This window comes from Thermobia domestica, chromosome 8 (genome assembly GCF_964235325.1).
Source record: "Thermobia domestica chromosome 8, izTheDome1.hap1.1, whole genome shotgun sequence".
NCBI lineage: Eukaryota > Metazoa > Arthropoda > Insecta > Zygentoma > Lepismatidae > Thermobia > Thermobia domestica.
In genome coordinates this window covers 70,964,534-70,979,156 of record NC_137461.1, presented here as the reverse complement: position 1 = coordinate 70,979,156, position 14,623 = coordinate 70,964,534, and the positions used below count along the sequence as shown (strand labels likewise).

Genomic DNA, 14,623 nt, shown 5'->3' with positions numbered 1-14,623 from the left:
AAAAAAGTGAAAAAATTTTCAACGAAAAGAAATATGTAGGTAAAATACCTAGTGCACCAAAACTGCTATAGTGAAAATAAGGCAGGTGATAAAACAAACGTAGTAAACAATGTGAATCTCAAATGTTAATATTATGGAGGTATCCATAATATTAAAAATAAATGATGAGAGCAATCAAACTAGGCAAAAATCACACTTGTCTTTAAGAGATATGTTACTGAATGTTTGATCCCCCCCCCCCCTTGATGAAATTCTGTATACGTCTATGGATGTGAAATACAAATACTACAGGAAAAATAATAATGTATTTGTCATTACTTAATCATATATCCAGTATATCTCTCACATACAGAATTATTTACCTTAATTTTGCATATTTTGCATTCTTAGCACAATATATTCAGGAAGTGGAAAATAATTTATGTCGATAATGCTCAAATATTACTTCAATTTGAATATCTCAATTGACACTATAAAATACATTTTATTACATACATACATACTTATTACAGGGTTCCTACTGATCAGGAGAAATCTATTTCCCGGGCTTCTCCCTGACCTTTGACAGGAAATTCCCTGACTTTCATGACACGTATCGATAATGTTGACATATAAATAAGGAATAAATAACGGTGAATATTTATATATGATAACATTTATTCTATAGAGACAAACAGTAATTAATTGTTCATGCATACATTCCACTTACCTCCCATAAAAATCTGAGCAACGTTCCATATATTGGTTGATTAAGCTGAAATTGGTGTACAATTAAGGTTAGAAAAAATATATTTTATAAAATTTCCCTGATTTTCAGTCTTTTTCCCTGACCTGTGCCATTTTCCTTGAGTTTTCCCTGATTCCTCTGACCAGTAGGAACCCTGTTTTAACAGTGAGAGTTGAAACAGAGATGCATAAAACTGGGTAATAACAATAATTGAAAAGTTGATCGTATAATTATCGTATAATACGGAAAGATTCATTATCGTATAATTATAATGTTTGTTTATTAACTTATAAAATACGGACACGATATTTTCATGATGCATTGAATTTAAAGTACATATTCAATTTCGACAGTTTCTAAAGCAAATTAGTTTTCTTTCTATCATTCATTTTCAGCATTAAAACGTAGACTTACAGTTTAACGTAGAATTTGAATCAGGCGTGCTCATACTGCGAATCGAACCCTATGGTAATCGTATATCCACGAGTAAGCTGCAAACTATCCACGAATTTGAATATATGCATTGAAAAGAATGCATCGAAAATGTATTGCAGAGTCGTCTCACCCTCGAAACGATAAGAGTCAGTCTTTTTCTGCGACAGGCAGGTCACCTCCCACCTTCGTCGTGCAGAACGCACAAAACCAACACATCCTGAGAGGCTCTAGCACCACCCACCAACCTGCCTCCTCTCCTTTCCCGCCAGCTGTAAGAGGGCAGGTAGGTACACGTCTTTTCAGTCACGTTACAAGTGAGACTACCTTGTAAGTAAGAGTAGGAGTTTAAAGAGCTGCTCTGTGCGGTAGGCTAACGTGAGAAAGAGCCAAGACTGAACATGTGATTAGTGGGTAACATCAGGCATCATGACATAAGCTTTGTCACAAAATATCTTATGGACATCTGTCAGAGCTGAAGACTCCATATTTAACTAACTAAAATTTTGTTCGGTTGTTCCTCATTCCTAGAAATAAATGTCCACAATTACTTTTATTTTTACTTCGTGTATTCATTGAGGGCCCGGGGTGGCTCAGTGATAGAACGTTCACCTCTGGTGTTTGGGGTCCTCGGTTCAATCCTAGCTTGCGCCAAGTGAACTCTGTGGTAGATAAACACCGTGTGCGTGGGTTTTCACAGGGTTCTCCCGTTTTCTCCCACTTTCTTCATTCCACCATTTCACTCATTTCTCATCATCACCGTCTCCTTTAGCCTGGCCGGCATAATCGTGGGACGTAAAACTTATTTCTTTTTCTGTATTCACTGAGAAAGCACATGACTGTAACTGCTGGTGAGTTCTTCAGAACGATTTTACCAAAAAAAAAAGAATTAATCGATTTCTTTTGTATTTCATAAAAAAAAGGTTTCATCAACAAATACAATACTCTAAGGGTCTCTATGATATACTCTTGGAAAACTTAAGAAGTAGTTTTCTGGTGAGGTTAGATCTTTCGGGTGATTTACTCAAACACGGATCAGGTAATGCTCTTGACAGTTCATAAATAGGCCTATGTATTTCTTGGTTCGAATTTACGTCCTTTGTCAGCAGCGAGGATTTATAAGACGAAACCTACAGTGGGATCTGAACAATTGTACTGCATTTGATGCACCGGGAATCGAATCCAGGACCTCATGCACTAAAGGTACACGCAACAGCCACTAGACCAGTGACACAGGTTAAATATGTATCGCGTTAACTACTCCATACCATGGTATAACTAATTTTTTTAAAATAAAATTTCATCATGCGTGGTTTACTAGTAATCATAGAAAAAGCTAATTAGATTAATCAAGATATGTTTAAATGAATCCCAAAGTAAAGTCCGGGTAGGGAAATTTTTGTCCACGAGCTTTCACGCCGAGAAGGGCCTGAAACAAGGAGATGCGTTGTCGCCATGATTATTCAACTTTGTTCTGGAATACGCTACAGGAAAAATCAAAGATAGCAAGCAGGATCTAGAGTTGAATGGGGTCTGATGATGTAAATTTAATAGGGGATAATAGGGGAACAATAGAAAGAAATGCAGAGATCTTATTAAACGTTTGCAGGGACATGGATTTAGAAGTAAATGCAGAGAAAACTAAGTTCGTCTGGATCGTAATACGGCAAATTATGGGTGCGTTAAAATATCGAATAATACTTTTGATAAAGTGGATACTTTCAAATATCTAGGATCAATATTAACAGACGAAAATCATATTCACGAAGAAATTAAATGTCAACTACAAGCAGGGAATTTGTGTTATTATTCAGTTCAAAATCTTGTCGTCGCGAATTCTGTCGTAGAATTTTAAGCTTAAAATATATAAAACGACAATCATGCCTGTTGTTCTATATGGTTGCGAAACATGGTCGCTTACTCAGAAGGAAGAACAGAGATTGAGAGTATTTAAGAACAAGATCCTGAGACGAATATTCGAACCCAAGAAAAACGGGAGTGGGGAATGACGGAAACTTCATAACGAGGAACTACATAATTTACACGGTTTACCCAACATTGTTACGGTCATCAAGTCTAGGAGGCTCAGGTGGGCAGGTCATGTAGCCAGGATGGAAGAAAGTAGGAACGCTTTCAAAATCTTAACTAACTAGGAGACCAACCGGAAAACGACCATTAGGAAGACCTAGGCGTAGATGGGAGGACAATATTACGATGGATCTCGCAGAAATACGAATCCAAAGTAGAAACTGGATCCAGTTGGCTAAGGATAGAAGTCAGTGGAGAGCTTTTGTGAACGCGGCATTGAACCTTCGGGTTCCATAGGCTATAGAGTGAGTGAGTTAGTTAGTTAGTTAGTTAGTTAGTAGTTTATTAGTGTGGGTACGCTTTGTTCGAATGATTTCCTCGAAAATATCTTTCGAAGTTTTCCCAGTATTCTATGAATACTTTTTCATTATCGTATTAATACTAGGATGTGAAATAATCTACTTTATTTTTTTTATTTATTTTTTTTTTTTTTCAAAAGAACTCAAGGATATAGTCAGCTCTCTCCGGATGTAGTCAAAACCAAATTTTTTTTCTTTAAATTTAGAAAACAAGTGGTTTAAGAAATAAACGAATGAACAAATTTAAGAGCAAAAACACCACAAATCTTGAGAAATTTATGGTGAAATTTCCCCTCACCATAAACCATCTAGAAGATGTCAAAAAACCTGAATGTAAATGTGTTACCAAAATCAAATGTATTTTCTGCATATGTAAATATGTGAATGGTTGAGACACGGCGCGCTCAAATTATTCATATTTTTAATCACTTCTTTTATTGATATGCAAATTGAATTAAGTCATAGTATTTTTGACTCATTAAACTACCTCGTATTAAATTAGATCTTCTGTACTCTATCGTCTAAATGTCCATTTCTTTGCATAACGTATAACTCTATGCAATGATTTCACTTGTGTATCTTTTTATCCTTCTGAAGTGACTTTTAAAATATTCGCAAGTGGGCACGATCAGTAACACATATTTCTATAAGGTGTTCTGCGTGGATAAGTTGGTAGACTCGTAGCCTTTGTAATCATGGGAGTCCCACGTTCAACTCCAGATAGACGACCTGTTCTCCCGAGTGCAAGCCGAGGAGTAGTTCGGATCCCACTACGAAATTAAGGTTGTCAAATTTTTCAGAGAGATAAAAGAAAGATTCTACGACTTTTAGATTCATTAAAAAAAAAAAAAACTCATTAAACAATATTTTTAAAACATGACATTAAAAACACATAAAACATAAAACAAGTATATTACATTTCCCAGTGGAATATCATGTGGCTCGGATTCTACGTTAAGCCGCACATCCTCGTCTCATATAACCTCACTGCTGGAAGAGACACTATACTGCAATTCAACCAACCAAATATATTACATAAATCCTTGTTGCCTTTTAACTGTATTTTAATGAAGATTGCACATCTGTAACAGTCCCACATCTTTTTTTTCTATACGTTGGAAAATATCCACAGGACATATTTTCAAAATTTACAAGCACTTGGAGTTCAGCTGTTATTAGTTCTGTTCCTCACATCAGTATATCACGACAGATAAAAACTGCGATATCACTGACATAATGTTGACAAATGTTAAAACCAATAGATAGGACGTAAAAATGCAAGCTGCTGTATTTTCTCTCTGAATACTACTTACATCACTGGACTGCGTTGTCACCACTGTGTCAGAAATAAGTTCCTCGACAAACAAAATCGAATAAAAATATTTTTAAAATGTCCACGATTATGATTTTTTTATGTATTAAAAAAAACATGGAAAAATCGTTTTATGTAGAAAATAAAAACTTACAACGATTCAGAAAAAATTTTGAAGTTACAGGAAAAACCTAAGATCTGGCAGCAGCCGTATTTAAGCTATAAATTCCACTCTTCATAACCTTGCTGTTGGGTAAGGGCTTTAAGATCAAACAAACTTTTTCCTATTCATAATCACATCTTTTTTTCAAATACATGGCTTTTGCCAATCTTAAACGTAGTTTTACCAAAAGGTACAGTTTAGTAAAACGTATGGATTTTATTCATAACTCATTGAATAACCATTTCAAATAAAATAGAATTTCAGACTTGATTTAAGTAGAAATGGGAATGAGAAATTTTAATGCGATGATACTTACCTTTTATTATCACCTTATACGAATGTGAGAGTTGTAGGTAGAGAGAAAAATCAACACAAGCAAAATAGGAAAATAACGTGGACGTACCATATTACAGGCAGGAATACTAATAATATAAAAGAGATGAAACAAAATAGTCTCAACTTCGTAAGAATTTGTAGTTAGATGGGAAGATAATGGAAAATTACGAAGCCAAGGATATAGAATGTTTCACGTAAGTAGAAATGCAACTACGCAAAGATGTAAAACTCATTAATGAGTAAACATCTGAAAGAGAACATATTGGAGTAAAACTTCTTGACGATAGGGTTATCACGCTAAGGCTTCAGGCATAGAGTGCTTGGCGAACGAAGCAGTAAAGGAAAATTAAATAAATAAATGCGTAAGAGAAAAAAAAAGTCTGAGAGAAAAGAGATGTATGTAAAAGAGTAATAGATGTTGTTATGGTGAGGGAAGACCAAGCAGGTAATACGCAAGTATGGTTTGGGCAAAAGAAATGACAAGATGAAAGACTAATCACATTTTGTGATGAGAATTAATTCATACCTGGAAACATTTAGTTCAGCAAATACAAGCGGAGAAATTAGAAAAAGATATCTTTAACAGATAAACAGTGGTATTAAACAGAGTATGAGATGATTTCGAAATCTTTTACAAAACGTAAGAGATTCCCCGGGGTCATAAATTTGTACTGGCCGAGGTGAATATTCAACTGACAAATGCTGCCAGAAGAAAAATAAGAACAAGAAACAGGAGATGCAAAATTTATTTCGAATTCCTTACGATTTTAGATATACAGGATGTCAGACTTGTCGACAACTTGTAGGAGGCTTTAAAAATGAAGACGTGAAAATTCAATTAGTACGAAAATTCGTAAGTATTTGTACTCAAATAAAATAGCCACACATACTAACGCATAGTAGGAGAGCGTAATAAACTCTGAATGCATCAGTATGCAGAAGTTATACAGATACAGAGAACAGAAAATTGGTAAGATAGCATAGCTTACAGAAGAGACGAAATGAGGAAAGATCATGAAACAGGATGGCATCGAGGAACACAAATAAATGTACAGAAGTTTAAACAACGAATTACGAAGCGAAACAGACACAGTTAGGAAAGAAATTTACAGAAGAAATCGTGTCGACATACAAGCAGTGCTTAAAGTGAGGCGGTATGAGCCGGTTATGCATCCGAAAGTTCGAAAAGCCGCCGGTATGGCATACCGGTAAAAATAACTTACTTAAATTGTAATTTGCGTGCAGAAAACAACAGGGTTTACACATAGAAATAAATACGATGTTAGCCTTGAGTCAACAAATATGTTTGTACTATCAAATATTTCGTTGCTGCTGCTTCAAAAGTAAATAACAATTCCCTATCACTCTATTCAATGATAGAATTTGTGCTCTTATTTTTTCAACATTTCGGTGAGCAATTCCACTCCCTCAAAAAAAAAAAAAAAAAAATATATATATATATATATATCTTACCACTCGCCTAAGATGTTTAACCTGGATCCGCCCCTGTTATTATCAAAATTATTCTTATTACATTGTCTGGACTTCCGTGTTCAATAAGAAAACTAGTGTTGATCACGAGACGAGACGAGACGAGACCAGAAGAAGCTTTTGAAAATGGAAATAAGATTGGAAAGAATCATTAAATACTAGTGTAATACAATGTAATACAACGGAAAACTCTATTCACTGAATACTAGGCTGATGATACTGGGGAGTAAAACATTGGCATATTAGTCCTCTCTCTCTCTCTCTCTCTCTCTCTGTTCCTATAGATTTTCACGTCAAAAATGGTGCAAAAATGTCAGGAGTAGAGATGCTCTTTAGGCTTATGTCGAAATTACTGCTCTAAATCAGGGGCGGACTGGCCCACCCTGCTACCCTGCAAGTGCAGGGTGGACTCCCCAAACAGGTGGGCCCCCTCCACCAATTTTAAAAAGATGTGCTCAATTAAACCTACCAGCATCAATAATATGGCAGGGTAACTCCCGCAAACTTGTATTTTGCATTAAAAAAAACGTAAAGTTAAACTTTCATGAACAGACCATATTCTTCTTCACGTTTATCGAATTGAAAAGGTTCCGTCTATGAGACAATCAGGCCCTAAAACATTGCGGAGGTTGTGATACAGCAGCTGTTAAAAACGAGCACTTTAACTAATACTTTTTTAAATATAAGAAACAGTAGATTTCAGACTGTTATTGGATTTGGATACCATTGCCTACTCCGATCCATTTACTAGCCGGCGAGTGGCGATGTTTTAAAGAAACAATAGTTTCGTAGATATTGTTATTGTGGAAAGTGGAGGTGGATCCGGAACGCTTTTGAACTGCGTTGTCCTCAGACCAAACTTCGAAGAATGAAATCGGATCAGACGTCGTTGATTTTTTTTTTTTTTTTTTTTCAGTGCTGTAAAGCAAAAAGAAATTAGTTGCTACTCTCAACGTTTGTTTTATGCAAACCTCAAACAGTTACTATGAAGTTGCTGCCCTCGCCTCGTGTTTTATTTGTATATGACATCGAAGAGCAAATCCGATAGCAGCAATTCAAATATTGGAACACCAGTTACATGTCGTTTGTCGTGGAAGACAGATGTGGTTGTGTCAGTATGGATGGTAGGAGTGATTGTAAGAAAGAAAAAATATAAAAGTGGTGCTAAAATGCGAGAACAAACGAAGATGTGATTTACAAAAAGCTGCATCTGACCCAAAATAACGTAGGCTATTTCAATCTGTGAAGCCTCAAGAAACAAATGAGCGTGATGTGACTCATTCGAGTACTGCAGGACAGTTGCCAGGTATTTTTTTTTTCTTTTTCTGTCTAAGGTGTTTATAAATTATAATGTATACACCACGTCTTTGGATGATTTCAGTCAATTGTAGCTTATCTTTTATGGCTATTTTTACTTGAAATTATACAACTTTAACAGGCGAACACGAAATTAACTGAACTGTTTGCTGCCGCGTAGTGCTTTCAAACGGGTCAGATCAGGCTTTCATGGGTCAGGGGTCGAGTCAAGCCTGCTTAAGACACGGGTCGGGTCAGGTCATCTACGCTAGGGCCAGGGCTGCTCTAGCCACGGGTTGGCTCAGGTCAACTTTCTTATGCGCCGTTTCGGCTAAATCCTTCTCGGGTCGAGGTGAACGTCGACCCGACCCGACTCATGACCCGAATAATTTTAGCCAAAACGACGCATAATTCAAGAGGAACTGCTCCAATTTGCTCGTCATTATAGAGATTATAATCCACCAATATGTAAAAAGCAGGATATTGTAAGAAATGAGCATGGCAGCGAGCAATATGCTCATAGTAGTGAAAAAGAGGAAAATGAAGAAGAGATAATGAAACTGAGAGTGAGGAGGAAGATGAATGGAAATGCAAACCTGAAAGACAGTGTAAAGTGTGTCTAGTTTCTGCACTGCACCTGCTTCACGAATTAAATCTTTATGGTCCATTATATCCATCGTTGTATAAAGCGTATAAATATGTTCTAACTCTATCGTGTAGCCTACCCAAGTTTATGAAAGTGATCAAAAATCGGTTGCGTTCATCGCTTGGACAAGATTTGTTGGAAGACTTTATTCTTTTATACATAGAAAGATCATATAAGTTTGATTACGATAAAGTGATTGACGATCTTGTATCTACCTCCAAAGAATTAGGTAAATATTTGAAATTGTGAATGTAACTGGGGCATAATGAAGATATTAATATTAGGATACATTTCTGGCATTCATATTAGTATTATATTATATTAGGTTACAGTATGCAATTCAGTAGAAACTTTCAACCAATTTGATATTAGAACTGATTTATGAGGAAAGAAACTTACATTATTTCTGTCAGTGCTTTAATTATTTAGTGTTTCAAAGTTGACTTAAGATTAGTTTTTATTTATTGCCCATGTATATATTTTGGGTTTTCTAAAACATGACACTCATTTGTTTAAATAAATGGTTTAAATTCATTACATAAAAAAAAAACAATAGCACTATATAAATAACTGAAAGCACCAATTCTGGTATTGTGTGTGTTTACAATAAAAAATGATAATGCCAATTACACACTGTATGAGTTACTATTAAAATGTTCCTACTTCAGATTTTTTGTAATTAATGTTTTGCTTTTGTATGAATATATGGGATACTATTTATAGGTTCGAAGATGGACTTTCAAATGTAATACATATGAAGAATGCCAAGTACATTTTTTTACATTTTTATACAGTGGTCCCTCATTTCAGTTTAGCAGGGTGGACCCTATGGTTGCCAGTCCGCCCCTGCTCTAAATGGTCATATTTATTCCATATCTTCACCTCATCTGATGTCACTTTAAGCACTGCATACAAGTAGAAACATTATGGAAATATTGAAAGTTTACAGACGTCGAATCAATAGAAATCCGAAGCGAGCAACAACAAAAAATAGCAATGGAGAGACACTCAACGAGGACGAAGTTCAAGAAAGCTGGACTTGAACTGTACATGTGTATAAAAGCTACTGTACATATGTATAGAAATAGACTGACTGTTTCCGTAGGATTCAAGTATAATGTTCTTTTCAGTACCTAAGCTATATGAGACGTGGTTCTACAGCCTAAACATGAAATTCAAAACGAAATGAGGCTCCCGCCGGAAATGTATCCGCGTCTCCGTGTTAAACGCACATATGCTTACCATGCAACTACGAAAGAAAGCTTTGTGTGAAAGTAGAGATAAAGACTGCATAGCTTACTACAGGTGTTTAAAAGGAAAATAAATTTATTATTAGTAATAATAAGCTTATGGTGTGTTAAGCCAAGTTTTTAAGTCATTCGAGATGTTGATTGGAAAAGGAACTGATTATTCCAATTGAGTTTATTTTAAAATCTAGGACAAGTAGGAAGAACAGAGTGTCCAGACTCTGTAATGAAATATATGAACCAACAAGTCCCACCTCCTTCGTCCTGCCTTGAGCTGGGATAGAAATCTTGCTCGTAATGAACACCTTGCACGGGTTGGTACGTGTTCTTCTCACAAGTAATCGTTTCAATAGCATGTAAGTTTGCAAATCCTATTATTTGTGTGAGTCATATCGTTTACGGCATAAATCTGTATGCTGGTAGTAGGTAAGTACAAGAAAATAAAGGCCCAGAAGGCATTAAGAGATGATTAGTGAAATGGGCTGTAAATTTAAACAATTATTTCTAATGGTGCCTCTCAGCTTTACTTGTTCCTAGTGGAGTATCAGCATGTGCCGATATGTTTATTGGGCACGAAGATACAAGTCCCACGAAGAAATAGGTTTTACAGTCATATTAATTTGTCCTCGTATCTTTAAGCTGTACGAAGCTAGGTAAGGTCCAATATTTATAATTTTCGTAATTTATTGAATGGGCATTTTCGGACCTTGAACTCCATCAGTAAGTAATGCTTTTGCTGTCAATGTCATTATCGATGTAATTATCCTACAGTTGATCTGCCAATTTTCGATAATTTTGCAATGAATTTCATGGCATTTATTCCAAAGTTGGGCGTCCGCTTTCGCCACGTTTTTTCGCTGTTATCTCCTTTCCACACTTTCTGCAATTTGTTATTAGGTTCATTAATCCGTGCTCTTCACAAACTTTTAAAAGATTTTGCTCGTTATCAGCGTATTGCTTCGCAAATATTAAAACTGTTAGTTCATTGCCCTTGTACATTCGCCATGTTGATAACATAAATGTTCGTTTCTTTCCCACAATACAACTGTTCGGTTACCTTGCGCCAAGTAGTTCCCTCCGCTCGCCGTATAGTCCCATGTTTATAACCGTTTATATATAACAAATAAACAGATTTTTCGAGACTTTTATACATTATCAAGCACACAAACGATCAAATTATCCATATCTTTCCTGTAAATTTTAAAAATTTTGCTGTAAACGGACGCCCAACTTTGGAATTTAACCCAATTTCATTAACTATTAAAACAAGCAAGTGTACTCGGAAATAATTGCACAGTGGTTTAATTAAAATATTACATTCGAAAGTGCAAGTACTTGTGTAGAGTATTTAGAATTGCCTAAAGTACTAAATATTATCTGTTTTAGCAAATATAAAATTTAAGCAGTCGTCATTCCTAGACTTATTTAATAATTACAAGTTACTTTGTTCCTTTGAGAAAGTCTGATACAATGTCAAGATTTACTACGCACGGTTCACTCCCATAATCCAATTATCATACAACACGAAAGGGTCATCTGACACTTGCTGATACTATAACATATTGCTACACACATGTAGGAGTCTGCACAACAGCTATACTGAAAATTCTACATTATTACTATTTCAAATAATGTTAAAGTTTTAGAATTACGGAATACATGATTTTAATAACTTTAAAAAGAATAATTGCTCACCGTTTGCAGTCATGCCTTACGCAAATGATGACTCCTACGGTTTCAATTATGATGATAAATGATGTAAACAACTTTTACATAAGAATTGTAGTGCATTCAAAGCATTTTGAGAAAAACTTCAAAATAATAGTGCAACCATACTGTTTTTTTCTTATTTTGTATTCCTAATACTGTAAAATAACCTAACATTAGAGTGTACCGCCGGGATGTGCAAGTGTTGTCAACTTTTAATAATCAATGTTTCCATCATAGCCAAGCACGGTGGGTTATATCATAGCTATCGTTATATCCATGGGTGTCTCTGGCATGTTCAAATTGAGGGGAGTGTGCTGAAAGATTCCAGCTATATTTACGTCAAAATTTTGAGTATATGAGAATCTTCTTGGAGGCTCCCATCACGGCGAAATTAAAATACTGCTAATTTTACAGTAAGTATATGATATCTTCAAATAGATAATCGAAAAGTGGAACACGAGCTCGCTAGACAACATTATTTTACATGCGATGTCGTTATCTCGACTCACTTATCTGTTTTCGATTTTCAGCCATTTATTTTCGCGTTTTTAAATGGCTGCAAACGGAAAGCTACTAGATGATTCGTGATAACAGTACCGCTGAAACATAATATTGTCTAGCGCGCTCTTGTTCCACATTTCGATTATCTTTTATCCATTTGAAGATATACATAATTACTGTAAAATTAGCGGTATTTTAATTTCACAGTGATTAGGCCTCTTGATCCTCCTTCCACTTCTACCAACACAATCATCATAATTTTCTTCCATCCTCAGTTGACTACTTGCTACAAATTTAAGAATTTCCATTTAATACTATCCTTACGTAACTTCTTCGCTTCGATATACAAATTACAGTATATCTTAAATTCTATCCATTAATTAAATCATTGAATACCTCCTCTACCCACAGATCCTTTGTGCCTCTACATTTCTTGTTTTTCTCACACCATACCTTCTACCATCTCTCTACGTTTCTTCTTTCCCTTCATTGCGAGTACAATTTCCTTTTCCAACGATATTCTAACTCAATATCTTTTTAATTATTTCCAACTATATTCGTTTATCCCATTATTCCCAATGTTCTTCCTTCGTTTTTTTTTTTTTTTTTTTTTTTTTTTTTCAAGGTACATGTTCATCTCAAAATACAAATTTCGAGGGTTTTTTTTGTTTGTTTGTCATTTCGTACAATGCAACACTCCCCGTCTGAGCCGAGACCCTGTTGTAACTATCCAGCATGGCGTGGTTCTCATCATTATTATCATGGTCACCTTAAATAATTTTCATAATTTATCCCGTTGCTTTCTATTTAATATTTATATTTCATATCTTCGTTAATAATTTGGCAACCTACTCTACTTTCTTGCTAAAACGTCCATAATCGTTATACCCTCAATCATCCCAGGCACCGTTCATTTAATCTTATTTATATTTTCATTTCGTATTATTTATAGAGCCATTTCTTGTGTCTTCGTATTACGATAAATTTCTATTCAGATTCTACACTAATAACTGTTTCACCCGAAAGTAAACGTGCCCTTCTGCTTCCTAATCAAAGTATTACTCTAAATAATCTCTTCTTCGGTACTCACCCCGATGGTAAATAATGCTACTAGGAGTTTTTTTTTTTTTTGGTCGAAAAATCCTTCCAGTTTCACCATCCTTATCTCATTGGTTCATATGTAAGGTTTGTTCAGAATCTTCTATCTTTTGTCCCAAGTTTCTTTAGTATCTTTATCCAAATTACCGAGGTAAAGCAGTTAAAAGCCCTCCAAAAAATCAACCAACACTACATACGCTTAATTCCACCTATTTTACTCGAAGGATCTAACTGCATCTTTGTGCTATCTCTATTCCCAAATCAGAACTGTACAGCTTCGATATTCTTCGTACATAGAAACTCGTTCATATCCGAATCTAAATTTTTACTGAGTACGACGTAAACTAACAAGGGAACCTTCCGAAAATGATAGTTGCAGTGAAAGATGTGACCTATGCCAATTAAAAGAGCTGTAACAGAGATGGGCATTCCCAAAAAATTAGCTGCCCATAGCAATAGGTTCAAGAAATATAAGGGGTGGAAGTTCGGGAAACTAGCAAGGTTGGACAAGGGGGGAAAAGTGCAAATTCCGCAAAAAAGGGGGGGCACGTCAAAATACAATGCTGACAAGTAATATATAGAAAGAGACTTGCCGCAATAGGGAACAAATGAAGGCCACCAGTGGGGTTAACAGTGTTGCCAACTGCAATGAAAAGTACATGTTTTGCAAAGAGCACTATATGAAATGAGTGCAATATTCAGTGTCAACCTGTCATGTAGAACATAAGATATGATGTGTATAATCAGTGGTACAATCTAACAAAAGAAAATAGAAAAAACAGAAGTACGAAAAATACGGAAAAGACGGTGTTGGCCATAATGCGCCACATTTGATCACGAGCTGTGCATATTAGAATGAACAAAACAAGAAAGCACCAACTATGCAGGAAACCGACGTACCTAGAGTCGAAAAGAAAAACGAATTTCAAAGTTGGCAACACTGGCCATGAAAATCCAGACAATTCTAATATAGTTAGGCCACTCGCTTAACAAAAAGAAAATTCCGGCAACAGGCATCACTCGGAATGCATCAACGCTGGAGTGATTGAGGCAATGTCGAGTCGGGGAACATAAAATGGTTGGGTTGAGCCAACAACCGATAATAGAAGTAGTGAACATTATGTCATGATTGGGTCGTATGTGGGAATATACAGGGTGTCCCACCAAACTTTGTGACCTGAAAGATTTGCGAAACGAACAAAAATGTGACGGATCCAGTTGTGCAGGAATGTACCAATGTCACGGGGTGATAAAAGTCTGTGAGAAGCAAGTGCCCC

General features: G+C 35.6%; 1 protein-coding gene across 3 annotated transcripts in view; it reads right to left on the bottom strand.

Moving 5' to 3' along the window:
• Window positions 1-11,971, bottom strand: part of LOC145692985 (ankyrin repeat and FYVE domain-containing protein 1) — a 262,326-nt gene extending 250,355 nt beyond the window's left edge. The window contains exon 1 of one of the 3 annotated variants that reach the window (XM_081768611.1): window positions 11,733-11,971. In XM_081768611.1, the coding sequence (XP_081624737.1) occupies window positions 11,733-11,745 (13 nt within the window). In that variant the 5' untranslated portion in view covers window positions 11,746-11,971. Of the gene's footprint in view, window positions 1-709; window positions 754-11,473; window positions 11,589-11,732 lie in introns of those variants that run through there. The other 2 variants (XM_081768613.1, XM_081768612.1) reach the window with 2 other exon arrangements.
• Between the last annotated feature and the right edge of the window lie 2,652 nt (window positions 11,972-14,623).